Source organism: Sinocyclocheilus anshuiensis, unplaced genomic scaffold (assembly GCF_001515605.1).
Source record: "Sinocyclocheilus anshuiensis isolate Anshui unplaced genomic scaffold, SAMN03320099.WGS_v1.1 scaffold447, whole genome shotgun sequence".
NCBI classification, from domain to species: Eukaryota; Metazoa; Chordata; class Actinopteri; order Cypriniformes; family Cyprinidae; genus Sinocyclocheilus; species Sinocyclocheilus anshuiensis.
Window position 1 is genome coordinate 2,383,383 of NW_015552615.1, and position 23,277 is coordinate 2,406,659.

The window sequence follows — 23,277 nt, forward strand, 5'->3', positions numbered from 1 at the left end:
GCTAAGTGTTGCTAGCATGTTTTAGCATGCTTCTAGCATGTTGCCAGCCTATTTAACACTTGTTGACGCTTTTTAATATGTTCCTAGGAGTCCATAACAGTGTTAACCATGACACTTCCTGTTGCCAGCAGGTGGCGCTATGACTATAACTGAATATGAGCATGGGTATTTGTTCAGGACATAACACCTATCAAACGTGTGAAGTTTGGGGCAGATCGGACATTGCTTGCCTGAGTTACAGCAACTTCCTGTTTCATGGCGAAACATCGAATTTTGTCAGACCGCCAGGGACACGCCCTTCAACGAAAACTCATGATCTTCGCCATTTCACATCGCAAAGGCCTTATGATAACACTCAGCAAATTTGAAGATGATCCGATTAAAACTGTAGGAGGAGTTTGTTAAAGTACGAGACCTGAAAATGGCAAAAACTGCCCAAAAATCATACAGGAAATTCAAAATAACGGACTTCCTGTTGGGTTTCGGATTTTGAACCAGGAGACTTTTTTGTAGGTAATGGTGTGTTACATGTGTGTACCGAGTTTCATACGTGTACGTGAAACGTAGCTCGAGGGGCACTTCGTTTAAATTTTATAGGTGGCGCTATCGAGCCATTTTGCCACGCCCAATTCTGAAACACATATCAGATGTACATTTTCGCCAGTTCTGATGTGTGTGCAAAGTTTCATGAGTTTTGGAGCATGTTTAGGCCCTCAAAAATGCAATTCACTTTGGAGAAGAAGAAGCGGAAGAATAATAATAAGAAACGGAGCAATTCCAATAGGGTCCTCAAACCATCGGTGCTCGGGCCCTAATAAACAGCATATATGTGGACCCACACACACACACGCATTCATCAACCCCCACCGTTGCAGGCCTGGATCGTTGCTAGGGTGCGTTGTGGCCGATTAAAACATAAAACTGGCCGCTTCACTCTAACTGTGCAAAATAAAACAATGCAGAGTACCTCAATACAAGTGAATGACAAGCGGTTGAGCGTGAAGATCACTTCGCTCAAGCCCTCTCTTGCTCCGATGACGATCGTGAACTCTCCCTCGATGCGGTGTATCCAGCGATGCCAGAGGAACTCTGAATTCTCTCGGGGGAAATCAGAGCGCTATTTGGGTTGCGACACCTCTCTATCGATGCCGGAGAAACTCGTAATACACGCCGTTCAGTGCTCTTGTAGTCCGTCGTCCAGCGATGTCCTCAACACGCTCACCGTCTCTCTCGACGATTCGTAAACAGACACTTGTAAAAACCGGCTTCCCGCCCGAATGTAAACAATGCCGCGTGTGCGACACTTAGTCTATAAAACTCGCTTGAAATACCCATATTAGACAGCGAACTACACCAGAAATGCTGTGAAAACACTGACAGATGAATTCTTACTGAAAACACCTACTTTATAACACAATAGCAAGTTTAAGACACTGTAACAATCGCGGATCAAACGAAACTCGAGTCTTCTCTCCCTATTCTCCCTCTCCCATTCAACGGTTCTCCCCTTAAAAAGGATCTTAATCCACCAATCAGAATACACCAACCAGTTAAGGGGGTGGGACCATTACATTTACAAACCAATCAAAACGAATGATTTTGCTTACCCATATTTGTATACTGAAGGTTATAAATATAGGTGACCACTTCTAAAAATAAACACAGTAACGAACTTAAACGTGAATGTTTGCAATCGGAATACACAGGGATTAATCACACTAGAAATAATGTAAAGGCTTAATTAAACGACGTAACAGGCAACGTGCTGTCTGCCCAGTGGCGTAACGTTAGCGGACGGGCACGCAGGACACGCACTGCAAAAGGCCCTGCGATAACCTCCCCTTGCTGGGTTGCGTCGAAAGACGATGATCTTGTATCGACTGTAGCCAGAGATATTGTCAAAAACATAAATTGCTTTTATTTCAAGCACTGACTTTCAAAAACAACCTAACACGAAAAATGTTTCTTTTCATTTTTTTCCACTATATAATATTAGAAATATTAAGGGAATAAATAAAAACAGTTAGCTATATACCGTTATCAGCATATGTTGAAGTAGATTGATTGGTCTCGTCGTCTCTGAGAGAATATGCGGCGTCAGATGCCGAAAGCTCCGTCATTACTCAGTCACTCTGTTTTTACTTTCATTTTCTGTATAGTGAATTGACTGAGATTAAGACGTTTACAGGCATAACTCTTGCGCAAATATTGCACGTTGCATCCATGATATCCATTGGCTCGCCTTCATGGTTTAAAACAGAAATATTTCCAACATTGCTGCCCCGTACCGAACCGAACCGTGACACCACTGTGTCGTATTGAACCAAACGGTGAATTTTGTGAACCGTTACACCCCTAATATATATATGTGTGTGTATAGTTAACGCACACAAAACATGATTAATTGATTTCAAGCATTGCGGTCATTTGTTTTGGTGTAAATCTACTAAATAGCAGCAGCAGTGAATGTTAATTCTAGAAATTCCAGAAATCCGTGACGCTGCAGCAGAGTTTTGGCCGTATCATTTCAGGCGCTCTCACTGCCAGTAGCGTCCCTTTTCCATCTGTCTGAACTTTTCTTCCTTTCTCTATTCGTCTCTTTCCATCTGTCTCAGTCATTTTATTCTCTCTCTCTCTCTGATGGATGTAATGTGGGGGTTGAATGGAGAGATCGATCAGGCGCTGTGCGTTGAAGCAGTCAGGCTGCTGGGCCTCTGCGAGCGTAGATTATTTCCCAAATTATTACAGCCGCCAGATGCTTGTCAGAAGACTCTCTCCGTCAAGGTTAGACTCTCTCTCTCTCTGCCTCCCTCTCTCTCTGTTTACTCCTCTTTTGTCTTCTTTTTCTCTCTTTTCTCCTCTGGTCTTGTCAAGCCATTAGCATAAAGTTTCCACACTGCAGCTTATTTTGGCCAGGAAGCGCTCACTTAGACAGGAAAAAGTTGTGATGCCGATGATGGATGGGTTGCGATGTCACTATACAGCCAAGACTGCACATCAATATTAATTGGCTTATGCTGATGTTGCTCCAAAGACCACATGGTCACGTTAACAAATTAATATTCATGATCCAAGTCAACAGATTTTTAAAGTGACATCATGAGCAGAAATCCTGTGTGACCTTGCAGACTTTCCACATTGTGTCCACAATGTTTGTTTGTTTGTTTATTTATTGTCAAAATATTATTTTATATATTTAAATTATATGTATAATAAATAATATAAATAATATGCATAATAAATACGTGCACAAATAATAAATTATGTGTGTGTGTGTGCATATATATACATATATATATATCATTAAAAATATATAATATATAATTAAATATATTAATATAATATATGAAAAAATCTAATATAAAATAATTTAAACAATTCAAATTGCTAATACTTTGAATGCCTGTTTTTTTTTTTTTAATAAGTTGTGCTAGTAGAAATTGCATACAGTCAGCCAATAGGATAGAAGCTTGCCGTTTTGATAAAGCTCTTGTTTGATTGCAGTATCTGGGACTGTTTCTTCTCTCTCGTGTTCACGCTGTCCCTTTGGTGTGGTCTTTTGTCATAGTGGCGGTCAGAGTAATTCCTGCTAGTGTAAGGAATGTAATTACACTCTGCAGGAGTGATTATGATCGCAAAATATGCGTTATTTGCCTGAGACCGAAATGAAGAGCTGTTTTGGATGTAGATTTTATAATTATGCAATAGCAGGTCCACAATTGACATCCAAAAACACATATATCTCCCCCATTAAAATCCTGCGGGCTGAGCAGCCGTTAATCAGCTTATGTGTTTCCTCTCAAGTGATTACGCTGCTCTAAACATTACTACAGAACGAGCAAGGGACGTTACCTACTAAAAACACATCTCACTCAACTACTACTGCATATTCAAGCAACTTTTGATGAAGATGTTTGTTTTTCATTAGGTTTGCACATTTGAGTTAACTTTTCGAGATTAATTAGCTGAATGTTTAATACCACTAAAATGATTTAATGCAGTTTACGCATTCACCTCATTTGACATTTAAACCAGCTTTATTTGGTTCTGTCCTCCTTCTAGAGACTGATGGGAATAAAAGTTCAGGCATGCATGTTCAGTTCAGTCTCATTTATTTATAAATCTAATCCAGATGGGACTTAAAGTGGAACAAAAATAAGATCATTTGCAAGCTTTTTATGGCAGAACATAATTATCATTGAGCTCAACAGGTATGAAATATGACCTGTTAGCAGAATCACATGGAATCTGCACCTGCAGAATTATAGCGTCCCGCATTCACAGTTTTCTACACGTCCACTTTTCCTTGTGGTTGTTTATGATATATTTTAGCTAATTTGATTAAGCTTTCATAAGAGCACTGCAAAAAAGTTGCTCAATCAGGATGATTTTGTCTTGTTTTCGGTCATTATGTAAACATCTTAAAACAATCAAAATACTTGGTGCATGATTTTATAAGACTTGTTTTTAAATCATTCTGTGTATAGTCAGTTATTTACATTTTATTTGTATTTCAGGTTTATGCAGCTTTATGCTGTTCTTTGTGTATTTATTTATTTATGAAATGCTTTAGCTAGTTTGATTAAGCCTTTATCTACCAATGAGATCACTGTATTGTAAAACAGTATTGTTTAGTCTTTTTTCCCAGCAAAAAATATGTAAACGTATTAAAACCATCAAAATACATGCAGACAATTTTACACAATTTTACAAGACTTTTTCAGATCATACATAATCATGAATTTATTTTATTTTGTTACCTCTTTTTATTACCTCAGATTTATGCAGTTCTTTGTGTGTTTATTTGAACTATTTAGCTAATTTGATGAGGTTTTATCTACCAATAAAAGCACTGTAAAAAAATAAATTAATAATAATAATAATAATAATAAACAGTATTATTTTGTCTTGTTTTCCAGAAAAAAATATCTAAACATATTAAAACAATCAAACTAATTGGAAGAAAGTTTTACAATATTTTTTAGTTTTCAAATCATATGTATTCAGCTATTTTTTTTATTTTTATATTACATTAGGTTTATGCTGTTTTTGTGTGTTTTATACCAATAAGAGCACTCCAAAAAACAAACAAACAACGCTTCTTAATCAGTATTATTTTGTCTTGTTTCCTAGCAAAAACATATTTAATAAATATAATAAAACAATCACAGTATACTTGGCGATTATTTTATAAGACTTATTTTCATATCATATATATTAAAATATTTACGTTTTATTTATATTACTGCATTGGCAAAATATATGTTAACTTGTTTTAAGCATAAAAAATAATCTACAAAAGTGTAGTGACGTTTAATCAAGAAAAAATAAGAAAAAAAAAATATATTTAAAAAAAAATCTAAAAAGCTAATATTTATTAAGAGAAAGTTTTTTTTTTTTGGCAGTACAATAAGTACTTGTGTATTGTACAGTCCGTGTTCAATATGTGCATATTCAAATATTCAAATGAATTATTTGAATCTATTGACATTCCTAGGTTTCATATATTTGTTTTCTGATGTTCTTCTGTCAGCAAATTTCAGTCATATTACTGTTTGTTTATGAGCTTGAATTTGGCTGATGTTCATTTGGGAAGCACTGTGGCCTCAGGCTCTCTCTTGTCCAGACCTTTTAACTCTCATGTCTTCTGTTGCCATGTTAGACTGATATTTATTTCATTTGATTTCATTTGGACAGAATGGATATCTGTTCAAGGAGATAAAGCAGGTTTATGCCAAGTTATCAAGGAACTGAAGACCATTACGGCATTTCAGTTTGTATGATAATTGTTCTATAAATATCAGACAGGTTTACAGAGAGTGGAAAACGTTTGGAAAGACCTGTGATGGAGCTTTAGAGTGATGATACGCCAAACTGTGAACAAATGTTTGAAGACACCATGAGCAGCAGTGAGTGAGAGAGAGAGAGCGAGTGAAGGGGAAAAGAGAGTGAAGGAAACGGATAAGAGATGAATTGCTTTCTCGGGAGAATAAGAAAATGAGATTAGATCAGAAGTTTCAAGGCAGCTATAGCTTATCCTTTCACTATTTAAACTATCACAATGCAAACAATCTCCTCAGACGCTGACGCTCTCTCCATACCTATCGAGTGTGTGTTGTCAGGAAATGTGCATGCGAGTGTGTAAATGTGCGTTCTTTCAGGCTGGTTATATTTTAAATGACATAACTGATGTGTATGTTCAAAATGAAATGCTATAGCATACTGTGTACTGCACAGTATGTTATATATAATGTGTACTATTTTTTTAAACCGTTTGTTTAAAAAAGTAGTATGGTACAGTATTGTCTCATTATGTAATGATTAATTCAGCTAGTGACTAATTAGATGATTGATTATCATTTAGAAGAAAATAGGGTTATTTTGCCGTTTAAATTACATTTTGTGTAAAACAAACAAACAAAAATTATTCAAGAAAGTATGGAAGCTTGTTTCTGCTATGGCAAAAAAATAAAATAAAATAACAAGGTTATCTCAGTTCTGAGAAAAAAATCTGAATCTTGAAATACAAACCCAGAATTTTGAAAAAAAAAAAAAAAAATCAAGAATCGCAAGGTGTAAACTTAGAATTCAGAGAAAAAAAAGTGGAAATTGTGAAATGTAAATTCAGAATTTTAAGAAAAAAGAAATAGAAGTCTGAGTGCAATGCATTCTGGGATGCTGTGTATTCCAAGCAGTGTTCTCTAATTGTATACTTCTCATTTTGCATACTGTGCACTACATGCATGCTGCATACTTGAGTATGCCATTCTGAACATACTATGTCAGTTAGTACAGACAGAGCCAAATGTGCCTTAAATGGGTCACTTTTATGCCTGAACTTCCTTTCTCCAGAAAGTGTGCACCCTACAAAGACAGACAAGGTTTCTAAAAGGTATCAGCAGGAAATTTGCTATTAGATCAGGTTAAAATCCAGGCCAGTTGTTCTCAGAAGACAGTGACAATTTAAAAAGCTCATCCTGGAAGATTAAAAACTGATGTTATGAATCCTCTAAGGACAGATGCGTCCCGCGACGCGATCAAAGTATGCTGTGTAGCAGTGTGTGTGTGTGTGATATAATATACAATATAAAATATACAAAAAATAATATAAAAATATAACACAAACAATTTAACAATTTACAGCACGTTTTATTAAAATAATTTGCAATACATAAATCAATTAAACATATATTTTAATTATTGTTATTATATATTGGAATTATTAGAATATGTATAGTGTGTGTGTGTTATATAAGTGTTATTTAGGTCAGCATATTTCTGTTACATCTCTTGCTCTGTGTTTATCTTTTCCCTTCTCTCATCATTTAAAAAATCCTAATCCATGTCTATATCTGATACTTAATTTATGCCCATTTCATTTATTACATGTCATGGTTGAAAGTGTCCTTTATAAATCAAGGTCACCCAATGCTATTGAGTAGAGACCAATATCTATTATATTAGACCCTAATTATGTTCTGTATCATCCATGAATAGTGACCGATACTCAATCATGACTACAGGACAAACTAAAGAACAGTATATTGTTCTGGTCCCTCATTTGAAAGCCCAGCAGCTGGTCTTGGCTTGACATTAGCAGCGTCTCGGCGTCAGGATTTCTCAAGGGATTTGTACCTGATTAGACTTAGATTCTTTCTGTCTCCCACATTCATGCTACATCTCTTTCCTTTGCTCTTTTTCTTTTCAGAGTCTTCAAATTACATCTAATCCCTCATTTACATCATCTTTAGATGAATAAATGTATTTTTGGATCAGCGGATGACCTCCAGAGGACAATGCTGTCTGGACTGTTTAAACTCACTGATTCTGTCTGATCTTCTTTGATTTTACAGATCTGTCCATCAGACGGGCACATGAAGAATCCAGTATGAGTTCAGGCTGATCAGTGCTTCACTCTAGCAAATGTAACGTCACTCTAGTGCAAAAAAATTTCCTGAAAAAAGTCATTTGGTGCAGCTAGTGGAGAAGAATTCACTTTCAAGCCACCTTGAAATACTTTGGGTTGACAGTATTTGTGGCATATTGTCGATTACTATATATATATATATATATATAATTTTTATATTTATATTTAGTTTAAGTTTTAGTAATGCTGTTATGTGCTTTTGCCATTTTATTCTTTTTAAATCTTTTACAATTCATTTATTTATTTATGTTTTAATTTAGCTTTTTATTACTTCAACTTATTTCAGTTATTGCCAAGGCAAGCTTTTCTTAAGGTTAAGTTTTTCATCTAATATTTATATTTTATTTTTAGCTTTGTTTCAATTATTGAAAATGGTTTTCAGTAGTTTTAGTTAACAATAACAGCACTGGTGCTCAGGAAATCATTATATCACATATGTTAGTTTACCTACTTCTAATGCATCATGTTAGCATACTAAATTGCAGCATGCTACAGCAAGTAAACGGCAGTCAAACCGATGTAATTTGCGCTGTTAGACTGGACCGTTTTCATGTTGGGTCTTGAAATAAGCAGCGACTGGTATGAAGTCCATGTAAATGTAGTGAAGTGAGCGAGTGCTGATTTTGGAGGTGGGATGTTGAATTGCTCTGAGCTGCTCGTATCATGGAAATTATTTTACCCCCCTCAACATCCACCCGTCTATCCACGTTTCCACGCTCCGTTTGCTCAAGGCCTCCATTTTAATTTGCCAATCTGTTGTAATTGCTTTGAGAGCTGGCTGGCTCGGCATATTTTCTTCAAACCCCCCCAAATCCGACACACATGCATATATATGTGTGTGTGAGTGTGTGTGTGTGTGTGTGCGCACGTGTTCGCTCGTGGACGTCTCAAACACCAGCTCCGACGCACACGAGCGCACAAACTCCATCGCACGTCCGCGAAAAACACGGTCGTCGCACATTGTCGAACACAAGCGCTGTCTGTTCACCAAAGCGCTGTCATCTCACCGCAGATCTTTCCCTCCTGAATATGAAAAATACAATAACTCAGCGGCACAGATATCTGTCACCACGTGCTCCGCGTGACCTTTCTTTTTTCTCTCAACGTTTCATGATTGCCGCCGTAGATCTGAAGCTACATGAACGTAATTGAAGTAAAGGGCAACGAGATGGGAAGCAAAAATAAACAGTTCGCCCTTGAGCTCCAGACTCTGTGTGTGTGTTTCAGACGAGGAAGGGAGAGAAGGACGTGGAAGAGAGAGGGGCGGCTTGATAGACTAAGATAACACTGCCATGTCAGTACCTAAAAGAACATTGTTGGCTGTCATCTCTTTCTGACTATCTCATCTGCTCTGTCTGTCTCTCTCTTCATGTCTGCTGTGTGTATATTACAGACTCTGTTCTAAAGCCTGGTGCTGTCTAGTCCTACCTAGAGGTCCTACCTTGGGGTCCAGTAAAGTTGGTGTAAAATTATAATTATAATGAGCAGTGTTATTTTTTCCCCAATACTTTTTATAATGGTATACAGTTTACAAAAGTATTTATGCTAATTGAACAAGTAAACTATTTGAACAAGTACATCTGAGCTGTTCTAAACCCAGTAGGCAGATTGAGCTGGTTTCCCTATTGTTTAAGTGTGTAGTTTTCAGAAATGTGATTGGTGTTCATTTTAGTAATGTTGTTTTTCTCTGTAGCTGTAGTTTTAGATTGGAATTGGTCTTGCATGACAGAAATAGTTAGTAGATTTTAGTCCGTTTTCATGTTGGGCCTTGAAATATTCAGCAACTGGTCAGTTTGTATATTCATTTCATGTTTAATATAAGAAAACATAAGGAATATTTTGACATGGAGGAATAAGGAATCAGTGCTCATAAGACTAGAAAATGTCAAGAAGTATGAGATGCCAGTAATCTTAAAATGGACAAATATTGGTTGATTAAACTGTTTTGGCCATTTAATATCAAAAGTATTCATTGAACAGTATTAATCTAACTACATTAAATTACAGTTTAATAGAATGTACTATTTAACCCCATATTAAGTGGTGTTTACTAAGTTAAAGTGCCCCTATTATGGATTTTTGAAAATTACCTTTCATGCAGTGTAACACAGCTGAATGAAAACATCCTGCAAAGTTTTAAATCTGAAAGTGCACCGTGTATAAAGTTATTGTCTCTCAAAAGAAAGAGTCGACTCTGAATCATTGAAACGAGTCACTTTTAAAACGAATCCCAAGCCGTTTCATGATGAAGTCAACATGAAACATTAGCATATTGCCTGCCCACTTGTTGGTCTTTTCGTGTTGGTCTGAATGAAAATGCAAATTCATTCTTTGCCACTAGGTGCCGCTTTTGGAGTGGTAAAAATAGCGGTTTCCCCGGTAACGCTGTACACAAAGCAGCACTGCGCTCACAAACCTGCTTTATCAGGCATTACAGACATGATGAAATGAAAATGAGACCAATCGACCAATCACCGCAGATTAGCGTCACGCAAAGGAGGGGTTTGGAAAAATTAATCGTTGAGCGAATCGTTTGGGAGTCGTTGAGCAAGTAAGGTAAAAATAAATGCATATTATAAGACAATGAAAGTGTTTTTTGACCTTGCATGCATGTCAACCTGTTGTTGGGGGACTCCCAAAACCAAAATATGATCCTTTCATTACCCATAATAGGGGCACTATATGTTATACTATTACTTATATATACTATTATATAGTATTTATTAATATTTTCAATATTTATTTTTAATTTAATTTAATTTAATTTTGTTTTTTTGTTATTTTTATTTTTCATTTCAGTTTAAGGTTTAGTAATTTTTTCTTAGTTTGTGTGTGCTTTTCTATATAGCATTTCATTTAATTTTAGTACTTCAGTTTATTTCTCTTAGTTGACAAGGCAACATTTCTGATTTTTCATTTGTGTTTTCAAGTTTAAGCTTTTCAAGTTCAATTTTATTTTATTTCAGCTTTATGTCAGTTACCGAAAATGTTTTTTTTTTTATAGTTTTATTTTTAGTTTACAATGACAACAACACTACTTTGAAGAAGGAACCTGAGCCATATTTAAAGACCAGAATATCACAGAGACCACTCAGAACACCCTAGCAACCACATAACAGCATGTTAAAACACAATCAAAAGACCTTAGCAACCGTTTTGCCTTTGTGGCTTAAGCACCACTCATATTTTCTTCAGAAAATGCATCAATCTAGGAAATATCTCATGTAAATTATGTAATGTTTGTCTTGTTAAAGTATCAAGTTGTTAGTATAGCAGCATGCTTTGAAATTCTATTTGGAATCAGTGAGACATGCAAAGTTATTGCCTATGTAGTGTTTCTGAGTTAGGATGCTGTCTTAGAAGGTAGCTGTCTATGTAGATAACAAACAGCGAGGACGCTGACTAGCAACAGAGCTTATGAGACCCGAAATGCTGACCTTCCCGTCTGCCTCTAGCCAAACGCACATCGAGATGATATTCTGATCAACATCAGAGCGCCACCGAGGGCTTTTCAGGGCGCCGCTGTTTGTGTGTGAATGTGCGTGTCCTTTATTTGCTTTACAAGCGCAGGTGACGGACTCATTGTGGCGACGTGTCTCTCTCTGTTTGTTTGTGTGGAACAGGACGGCAGGCTGCGAGTGTCCTCATGCTGTCCTCTTCAACCCACGCTTGGCTTTTGTACAGAAACTGTTGAGGCTATTCAGCCGGTGTCAGCACTTATGCTACCTGCACAAGCGTGTGTGTGTGTGTGTATGTGTGAGGTTTTGCTATCTTTGTAGGGAACACATGTAAAACCCAAAAACCCTGCATTGTGGAGGCATATCTTGTAATGCCAATGAAGAAAACAGCTCATAAAGGTGAATAAATTAAGATTTATTTCAGAAATACAATAATAAAATTATAGTGTTAATCTCAATTGATTGTGCTTCCATACAAATGCATACAATTTGTCAGAATTGATTATCAAATAAGAAGTCCTGTGACAGATGGGTGTTGCTCAACTGTATTCAGACTTTGTAGGAAAGTTTAGTTATCTTCATTTATAGGTGAAGTATGATGTTTTTTGACGTTTAAATGCTTAGTTTAAAGGAATAATTCACCCAAAACAATAAATGGTCATTTACTCATTTATTTACAATTACATTTATTCATTTAGCAGATACATTTATTCAAAATATTCTTAATCAAAATGTTGAATTTATCAGCAGTCAACATTATTAACATTATAATTACTGTATAAGCTAGACTGGTAATGCATTAACTAACAACGAGCAAGACATTTGTTACTGTATTTTTTAATCTTGGTTAATGTTAGTTAATAAAAATACTACTCTGTTCGTTGTAGGATCATGTTAACTTGGGTTCATTAAATAATGTTAACAGATGCATGCTTTGATTTTAATAATGCATTAGTAAATGCTGAATTATGTTGTGTTGTCATAGAGTCAAAGTGAATGAGAACAAACTGATCAAAAAATTGCTTTTATGTTTATATAAATTGTATTTTGGTTTGTGAAAATTGCTTCAAATTGAAAATATTCTTAAAAATATAGCGTGCAGGTCATATGGACTATTTTTATAGGACATTTACATTTTTCATACATTTTGCTGTCTGGAAAAGACCTTTTCTCCTTTTTCATGGATTTGGTGTGATATAAGGATGAATGATGACAGAATTTGCATTTACATTGACTATTCATTGCAAAAAATGTTGCTACATTTCCTACAAACAAATGTTTGATGTGGGCTGCCTGCGTGTGACGTCATATCAGACAGATTCTCTTGTGCATTTACACACAAGTGCGGATGTCAGATTTAAGAGTGATGCTTGCTCTTTCGTCTCACGACCAGAAGCTTCAGCATGCTGATTGATGGCGGCCGTCTTGAGTGTTTTGTCGGAGGGAAGGCCCTCTGTCTGGGACTCTGAAAACCCCTGAATTAAACGGATGGAGACTTTTTAGATTGTCTGAGCAGACATGTAGATTAGCGGTGGATTTCTACACCCACTCCACTTTTATGTGTTTGTCATGTTTACTTGCCATCAGACCCATTATCCTGTTTATTCTCATCCACTTGTGCTTGTTGTCTCAAAAGAGTTTCAATTAAATTCAGACGATCGTGGCTTCAGTCAGCTGGAGTGAATTAGAGAGGCTGGTCAGACAGAGGAGAGGAATGAAACCAGGAGGAGGAACAAGACAAGGAATTATGCTTTAAATGGGTCATCGGATGCAAAATTCACTTTACAAGTTGTTTGAACATAAATGTGTGTTGGAAGTGTGTGTACACATCCATCCTCTAATGATAAAAATCCACCCAGTGTTTTTTTTTTAAATCCCAATTTTAAAATCCCCTTTCTCAAATCAGGCTGTTCTGAGATTCCTGTCAGAGTGACGTAGTTCTGCACAGGCCCCTCCCACGATAGTTGATTGACACTAGCGTCTTACCTTAGACCCGCTCTGAGTGAGCTGTCATCAGTTCGCCATTGTATCAACTCCGGTGCAGGGGAAGACAAGAACGTCTCGATTAAGCGATTGAGGTATTTTGTTGTTGAATGTAATAATGAATATAGCAGTCGTCATTTACTCCCGACATCTGAGCCACTTGAAGATGCAGAGGATTAATGTTACTTTCGTTTTGAAGGGAATGCGCCGATCTCGATCTACCTAAATGCGTCTATGTTCGCGCTAATCATTCGTGATCCAGCTTCATCTACAGAAGTGAGTATAAGGGTTTTTTATGAATCTTTGCAAATCGCCTTTCCTAATAACGTGCTAGTTAGCCAGTTTCGCGGCTGTAGTTTACAGTCTGCTCGTCACCCCACGGAAGAGAGGGGCGGGGTCAGCAGAGCTCATTAGCATTTAAAGCAACACGGACTAGAATGGCTTGCTGAAAACAGAGCTGATTTTGACATGGTTAAAAAAGGTGTTTTTTACACTACCATTGAGAAATTTTAACCAAAGTATGTTATAGACTTTTTATAAACTTTTGAACGATAGTATACACAGTATATTGCATTATATTTCTTCAAGTATGTAAAATAGTATGTATGGAACATTTCAAACAGTAGTATTCCACATTGTTGTCACATGACCACATACAGTGATTTAGCATTTCAGTACAAGTTTGACTAAAATGTTTTGAAACATGAAATGATATTGGCCCTTGTTTTACTTCCATAATGTGATATTGTAAGCAAAATGGGGACAGAATTTGATGTGTTCTATTTGGGAATTGGTTGAATAAATGGCTGCTGTGATGGCAAACGAGTGATTAATAAAGAGGGAGAGAAACACTCAGACACATGAACATATGACGGACAGAAGCTGAAAGTTTGAATCGCAATCTCTGTGTTTCTCTGTAGCAGTGTCTGTGTGAGCGTGTGCCCATCTGTTATTGTGCGTGTGTTCTGATTCAGTGGCTGTAGTGATTGGGTTTAATCTCAGCTGAGCGCCAAGGAGTGAATGAAGGGTTTAGAGCCTCACTGCTCCACCATGTCTACAAACATCTGAGATGTGGACACTGCTGCATCTTCCCTCAGGTTGTGGTCTGATCTCGTGAAGTTGTGCATTTGAAACTCTGGTTTGGACCAAACTGGTTCTGACATGCACAGAGGAAGACTGTATTGCTCTGAGGTTGCTCTTTCATAGCTAATGAAACTCAAATTGAGTTCTCAGTCTCCGATGTTTCTTCTCAAATTCCTTATGGTGTGAGTTGTTGTTGTCACGTGGAACGAGTGCGGAGGTATGAAGTCGATGTGAATAGAAGCTCAGATCAAAGAATTTGATGAGAAATGTTTGTTTCATATTGAAGTCTCTGACTTGATTGCAGTTTAAGTTGAGATCTTTCATGAGCCCTTGTATGAGACGCATCACTTGGGTTTTCCTGGTTCATGAATTTGTCTGTTCATACATTCACTTTTCCATCCATCCTTCTGTCCATTTATCTTTCCATCCATCTGTCAATTTGTTCATCCATTTTGTGCCACAGCAAAAAAGATGTTGGCCTCCTCTTGCACATGCTTCAGCAGGTACCATATATATTGAATGAAAGCCTTGAACTCTGTTAATTGACCTCAGTGCATCAGATTTCTAGAGTCACATGTTTGTGACACGTTTGCCTATATTTGGAATAACATGCTGCCATACTACTCTATATAGTGCATGCTGTGCATAGAATGCAGTATGTTCTGTTTTCACTACCCAACCAATTCCTGATGCATAAAATCACTTTGCAATCAATTCAGTCTATCTTTTAATTGAATATCCTGTTAAAATTGGACATAGGTCACATTATGGAGGTAAAATAGGTTTCAGATGCCATTTCATTTTGATTTAAAGACATTTTTTTGCTCATACTTGGGTTAAAATGCAAAATAACCATATTTATGTACTATATATTTGGACGGCAGAGAATTAACCATGCAGTGTGCTGGATACCTGTTGTTTTAGTATTCTATTAGTTACTATTATAGTTTTCATTAATAGTCTAAATTAGTTTTTGGTTTTATATTTTCTGTTTTCATTTACATTTGTTACATTTTTAATAATTTTGTTCTGTTTTTATTCATCATTTATGTCTATATAGATTTTATTTTTTATTTCAGGTTTAATTATTGTAGTTCGTTAGGTTAAGCTAAGTGAATTTTTTTTTTTTTTTTAATGTTTCAATTGGCTTAAAAAGGTAGTATAGGTAAATAGATTTTTTTAATATTTAATTTGAGTTCAGTTAATGTTTTATGTTTTATTGTTTTTATTTCAGGTGTAACAAAAATGGATTTTAATGGTTTTATGGTTTGAATTTTAGTTAACATTTTATATGTATATATACACACATTACAAAAAGTAACAGTATCCAGTATATACTGTGTACTATGCTAGTATGCATTCTGTTCTGAACACAGCCATTTTTTGTGTGTGTGTGTGTGTGTGTGTGTGTGTGTGTGCTCCTTGACTATGTATGTGAGTGATTATAGTTGCCCTTTGAGTTAATGTGAAAAAGCAGTTATGAATATTAAGGTTTTTCATTTTTTACAGCTCTTGGAAAGGATTTTATATTCCTGGAATGACTGAAATTAGTGAGAGAGAGAGAGCGAGAGAGAGAGAGAAATAGGGCAAGCTGAGAGGGAAAAGAGGGAGTGAAATGAAAAAGGAGGCGAGAGAGGAAAAGATCTATCTGTCATTGCCTTTGGTTTATAAGCCATTTGTTTTGTGTATTGATGTCATTTCCCATGCAGGACGGGTCACGTGCTGCAGTTTAATTCTGTGGGTCAGGGGTTTGAGGTTTGTTTAAATCCCTGCAATAGCAATACTGAAGCGTGCTTTAGCAATCACACCAAATACTGTCTGACAGAGAGAGATGGAGAGCAGGAAAGATGGACAAAATAAGTGAAGGAAAAGAAGATGGATGGACAGAAAGGAAGTTAAGGCAATAAGAGGAAAACAGCAAGACAGTACAAAACAATAAGTCTGAGAGATTGAATTGCTGTGACACAGAGATGAGAGACACGATTACTGATCAGACAGATAAAGAAGCCATATTGAATTTTCACTCTGCACACTTTCGCTGACTTTCAAAATGACACTTTGCTGTCTGCAAACTCCAAGACAATGCCTTAATTAAAAGAAAAATATGAAATGGCATTCACAACATTTTTAATATGCCATATTTTCAACTGAAATAAAATACTGAGTAAGAGATGGATGAATTTCATGAAAACGAAAACTGGAAAATAATATTTTTATGACAGTAAAGATAGTCTTTAGGCTACCATTTCATTCTTGTTACTGTAAAAAATTATTGAAAAAATTATAAATATTATAAATATTAAAAGAAATATTACATTTAATTAATATTTATAAATAATTAAATATATGTATAGTGTGAATATAAATTGACCTAAAATTTGGTTTATTTTATTAATGCAAAATATAATTTTCTTTTTTTTTTCTTTCAGTAGGCTAAAATAAGAAATGTTTTCCATTATATTTGGATAATAAAAGTGGATTATGACATTAATTCATTTATTTTTTCATTTAAGAAAATATTCAATATATTAATTTTTTTATTTACCTTGCTTAAATAATTTCAGGGATGAAAATGTTATTATATGTTTAATGAAGGATTATAATTGTTTTAAGAATATCTTGCATTTGATGTATTGTGTGCAGAATGACCGAAAAGATTTATTAAGACAGTACACAGGATCAGTTCTGATTTAATTTTGTCTTTATGTTTTACCCAGAGAAGGCCAAGCTAAACATGCTTGACAAATTTGCTCTCTACTGTAAATATTGCAGCAATCAGAAGTGTCATAGCTGTTTAACTGTGCATGTGTGATTTGTGCACAGCTTAGCGGTCATCAATCAGTGATCCAATGGCCTCTCAGAGTTAAATGTCAGCTAATGTAGTCTCGACATTAACAGCGAATGCCCTCAGGTTAACCGTACCGAGCAGATTATATTCAGCCACAGATTTTAGAATACTATGAGTGTGTTGTTTGATAGTCTGTCACATGCAGCTTTGTGTAACCAAGCCGGTTAGGTAGTTAGTGTAGACTAGCTGTGGCATTAAACTGTAGTACTTTTACAAGTAAACTGGTTTTCATAGTGGTGGCTAATAATCGAGGTGCTGATTTATTTATTTAAAAAAAAAAATCTTTCTTTTTTTCTTTTTCTTTTTTTTTTTTGCCTTTCCAACTTTAATCAATTTATTTGTTTGTAAACAAAAAACTTTGAAAACATAACAATAGATAAGATTGATAAGAAGTATTCATTCATTCATTCATTCATTCATTCCTTTCCAGCTTTATTTATTTAAAATAAATAAAAATTCCAAATTTAATCAATTTATAATAAATAACGTTTTTTATTTATTTTGCCCATTCAGCTTTAATCACTTTAGTTTGTTATTTGTAGTCTGAAAGCAGACAATAAAGTAAAACAAATTTAAAATAGATTTATTTATTTATTTTAGTTTGTTTATATATTATGTATTCAGTGTAGTTGTTTGTAGTGTGAAAAGCAAACAATAAAATAAAGTAACATAAAATAACAAAAATAAAAAAATTAAAGTAAAATAAAATAAAGTAAAATTGGGTAACACAGTTCTGTTTTTATTTAGGAATCAGGTTCAGTTGGTTTTGTGGATTTCTCCAGGTGGCTATATTTATTTATTTATTACTAAATTTATTTGCCATTCTGACACAAATCCATTTTGTTCATAGCCTGAACAGCAGCTAAATAAATAAATAACTATGCTTCAAACCACATTCCTGTGTGGAGTGAATTTGATTGAAATCTGATTTATTAAAATGTGTTTCAGTCTGAATTGTTAGATCAAAACTTGTTTTTCAGGATACTTCATACACAATGCGCATAATACAGTTGTGTTAGATTTCACAATTTTTACTCAGTCCTACTCCATATTTCAAACTTTGCAGCTTTCACTGTATAGTAAATAGTAAGTGTGTAATTTTGCGCCTCTAATGGCAACAATAACAGAGTTGCAGTGATACTGATCATTGCCAAACATTGCAGCTCTGTTTAGTGCTGCTAGTGGTGCAGAAATTGCACGCTTGAACTTCAACAACAAACATTGCTTTACACTTAATATCTTGGACCAATTTGTTTTGTATTAAATGGAGGTCTTACTTATAATCTTACTCATAAGCACAACTGTGACTTAAAATACATGAAAAGCATAGGATGCCATATAGACGTGGATAATATCCCTCAACGCAAGTTTGGTCAATAAGACATAGTGTTTAATACGGTTTGAATTGGCACCCTGGAGTGGAGTGTCATTTGGCGCTTGCATTACTCCTAATGGTGTAGCCATTAAACGCAACTGCCGTTGAATTAGACTCACCTCTCAAGCGCTCGCTCTGTTATTTCTCTAACATTAGGTACATTACCGCAGCCAGCCTATTAGTCGTTTAAGCCGCAGTTTAAAAGCTTTCGAATGCAGTCAATGAAAGGTATGTAATTGATATTTTCGAAGGCTTTATATGAGGGCTCTTTTGTTGAGAGTCGAGTGATGGAGATCGTCTGGAAGTCTGCCCGCGTTCCCACTGGAAACGAGTGGGAGTTTTTGCACCTTAAGCCCGGAGACGGGCGGCAGGTGTTCGTGGGTGAGTCTGGACGCAGATCAGGTGAATCTCCCCAGGAGAATCACGAAGAACAGGGCTTGAGAGCGTGAATCACCTGTGTGGGAGCTGCTCTATTTACACTACGTCCGATGGTGTCCGAAAATGGAGATTGAAAACAATATCGTGCTCCCACGCATGATTAAATCAGTAGCTCACGCAGAATGGAATATTCTGGCTAATCTTTTGCTCGCTCTCATGTCGTTCTAAACCTTTCTTTCTTTTGTGCTGAACAAAAGGAGATACTTAGAGGAATGTTCATGCTGCTCTTGTCCAAAAAGGCAAAAAAGCACCGTAAAACTAGTCTTGCGTATGCAATTTGACAGATTCTTTGGACTTACTGCATTCAAGATATATTTTTTCAGTTTGTCTGTTGCACAATAATATAGCCCATGATTTTCAGGGTTGGTGCACTGAAACACATTCTCAGTTCAGAACTGAATTGAGAATGCCTTGCAGAATTGCAATTAGAATTTTTTCTTATGGTATAAGAATTCTGGTTTTATACAATCAGATTGTTCAAGTGGATTGATTGATTGATTGATTGATTGATTGATTGATTGACTTATTTATTAGATTAATTATGTTTTTTTTACACGTCTGAAATAAATTGCAATAAAAATCAAATAAATTGTTATTAATTATTTTATAAATAAATTATTTCATATATTATATATTTTATTATATTAATAATTAATATATTATAAATAATACTATTAATTTGAGAAGTTATTTTAATATAAATTGTACATACAATTACAACCTGCACCACACCACTTTCATATGTGGAGTGAATTTGATTTAATCGTTTCAGTCTGAATGGTCAGTTTGGTTCTTGGTTTGATTCTTCAGTTCTGAGTTTCTTAAGCAATTTTTTGTTACCCTGTATGGGAAAGAAATTGAAGAATTTCATGTCCGGTTGTCCTTTCATTATTTTGCTGGCATCTCAACTGTGAACCTCAAGCAAAGTGGCTCTCGTTAGAAGAATAGCTCGTTCAGACTCTGGAGACACGGTCTGAACAGTTCTAGCGATTATTAGTGGAAAAACTTTTGCCAACTTTCCTCCGTCTTTATCTGGGCAAACTCTCTGAAGCTGTCAGGTGTTCGTTTCTCCTTCATGAGCACAGGAAGTGAGAACTGCATAGGTCAGATAAAAACTCCACTCTCACTTCCAGATGGGGAGAGCATCTTTTCCACAGTTTTACTAGAATCAGCTACTTATAAAATTTGCATGGTCCACATTTAACCAATTAGTAGTGCTGATGCAATCAATATGCAGCCAGTTAAACACATGCTTCCTTTAGACAGCAACATGTTGGACTGGAGTCTGTTGCTGCAACTCAGAATTTCCTGCATCCTGTTTGGAAAAGTGCAATAGCGTGCAAATTTAAGTAGGAATATCCCACATCTCACTTGATAATATTAGGCTGCATCCTAATTTGCAAACTCTGCATTCTTAGTAGTATGCAAAATTAGCATTAGTGCATCATTTGGTGTACTATTTTCAAAATATGCATGGTGTTTGGACTAATATTGACCATACAGGTGTTACTTATTAGCATTGCATAAAAAAAACATGATTTAAGATGCACTAAGGCTAATTTTGCATACTGCTAAGAATGCATACGCAATTTAGGATGCAGCCTAATATTGTTTGTACTGTAACACCATTGCTACTTTAGTATATTGTTGAGATTTAGAAAATAATGAAGTGTACTTTATTGCCTAATAATACTTAAAATCATGGTGTGCTATATTAGGGATGGCTATTTTGTTTTAAATGTTTCACAATAAATTTCAAAAAAGATGTGTTAACCTACAAATGAATGATTTAAAAAAATAATGCACACAAACACTTGCATGCAAACACAAATAGTTTGCAACAAAAAGCTTTTTTTCATATGGAAACACTTTGATGACTTTGTCATACTACATACATTATCAGTGAAGCACATACTTAGTGTGTAGTAGAAGAATGCAAATTGTGCCGCATCCTGTGAGTCAGTGTAGTGGAAAGTGAATCTGTTCGTGAATGTAGATTTCTGTGAAACATCTGTCACACTGACTTTCTGGGAAAAGTTTGCTGACATATTGAGCAGGTTGAAGTGAATTATCACCATTAGCACAGAGTGGGTTGTTTCTGTAGAGCCGGAGCTTTTCAGTGATGATGACGCATGTAATGAATCTATAACATGCTGAGCAGCCCACGTGTTCTGAGAACTGTGTCAAGAGACGATTTGTCCTACGTTAAAAATAATACATCAAAAACTTTATGTAAGATTTGTACGATTCCAGTGCTGCATTTATTTGTGCTAATTTGTAAAGATTTTTTTTTCCCTTGTTATAACTTGAAATGAAGTAAATAAACTGATTAGGCAGTATTTCCAGAAAATAATAGTATAATGCATGTTGTTTTAGATAAATTGCAATAATTGCATTGCATTTTATCTCGAATGAAATATGTACTCTTGTGTTTCTCCTTTTACTACCAATGAAACTTGTTGACAAATACTTTGGAAAAGGGATTCCTGCAGTTTGACGTGCTGTTCTCCATCTAAATTGATCAAAATCATGTGCTAATTCATTTAAAATTATTATAAATTATTATTCGTGCAGCATGAGCTCATATTAATTGAGAAACCTCATGGAATATTTGTACTTTTAAAAATTAATTTCTCACAACTCATAGCCTTTTTTAAAATGAACTAGTGAAGACAAAAAAGTGTTTGAAAATGTGGATTGCTCCATCATTTTGAGTCACTTTGACCCAGAAACACTTTGAGTTTTAAGCTCTGAAATAAAAAGCAAAGTCTCAGCCATCATTTGAATAATGATGCGTCTGCAACAATTTGAAGTAGAAACGTAAAAATAATCATTCAGATTTTACTTAAAAGTGCAAAACTTGTGTGTTTCTGAGTTGAAGTGACCCAAAATGATTTTACCTTACATACACATTTTTACCCAAAATCTTAATGTTGATTTTAAAACAGTTGTCAGTTTAGATTTCAGACATCAGTTCATTTGTGTACTGTCACCCAAGATCCTTCACCTTTGACCAGGGGCGCGGGAAGATGTTTTCGGTTGGGGGTGCTGTGTGTGTGTCCGTGTTGGGTGAAGGGGGGCGGGGGGCTGGTTCACTTATGTCGGTGCTGGGGCTGGTATTGTTTGGATGCCGATTTTGGAAAGTTTTTGCTGGGATGGGCATTTAAAAAAATCTGATATTCGCTTTTGCGCCATTATCTCCTTGTATTAAAGTTAATCTTGTTCGCATTCTGTACAGTTCATGTCTGATACCACGCGCTAGCGTCACGTGTTCATGATGATTAGGCTAATCATCCCATATAGAAAACATCACAAGTAAAATTAATCATGTTTATAAAGATAAACATGGGTTTATTATAGCCCACTTACAATTTACATTTCAGAGATCATTACAAATAAATTATTAAATGCTAAAACTGAATAAATTTAAATGAACAAATTTGGCGATGCATTTGCAACCATGTGAAAACAGGGGGTGCTGCAGCCCCCTCAGCACCCCTACTTCCCGCGTCCCTGCCTTTGACATTTGTACCTTTCTTTCTTTCAGAGATTGGCTAGAGAAGCTGAAGACATCCAACGAGAACATTCATGGCAAGATGCAATCAAAGTGAGAATTTCTTTCAGTAATTCATTAATAGTTATCCTACTGCCACAGACATTATTAAGTTTTATTTTAGTATCATTGATATACTAATAAGGTTTTTGATAATATTTTGAATTTGATAGAATTTTTACATTTTTTGTTTTCATTTTAATTTTATGTTTTAGTAAAACAAAATTAAAAATTGAAAAATTAAGTTTTAGTAATTTTGTTGTGTTTTTGTCATTTTTTGAGTTTTCTTGTCTGTATAGTGTCTATATAGTTTTTCATTTTACGTTTTTACTTTTAGTTTATTTAGTTTGTTATTTTGGTACTTGAAGTTAAACTAAACGAAATGTTTATTAGTAGCTTAAATAATTGTCAAGTGTTTTTATATATTTTATTTTATTTCAGTTAATATTTATTTGAAATAATGTTTTTTAAGGTTTTATTTTTATTTAATGATAAAAAAAACCTGCCATGTAAGACCTTTCCAAAGCGGGAATGAAAAGTTTGTCAGATAGATAGATAGATAGATAGATAGATAGATAGATAGATAGATCTGCAAATTAAATGTCTGCAAAT

General features: G+C 35.2%; 1 protein-coding gene across 1 annotated transcript in view; it reads left to right on the forward strand.

The window, feature by feature from the left end:
* LOC107666002 (voltage-dependent calcium channel subunit alpha-2/delta-2-like) overlaps positions 1-23,277 on the forward strand; it is a 256,052-nt gene that overhangs the window by 95,507 nt on the left and 137,268 nt on the right. The window contains exon 4 of the mRNA XM_016457092.1: positions 22,660-22,719. Within this exon, the coding sequence (XP_016312578.1) occupies positions 22,660-22,719 (60 nt within the window). The remainder of the gene's footprint in view (positions 1-22,659; positions 22,720-23,277) is intronic.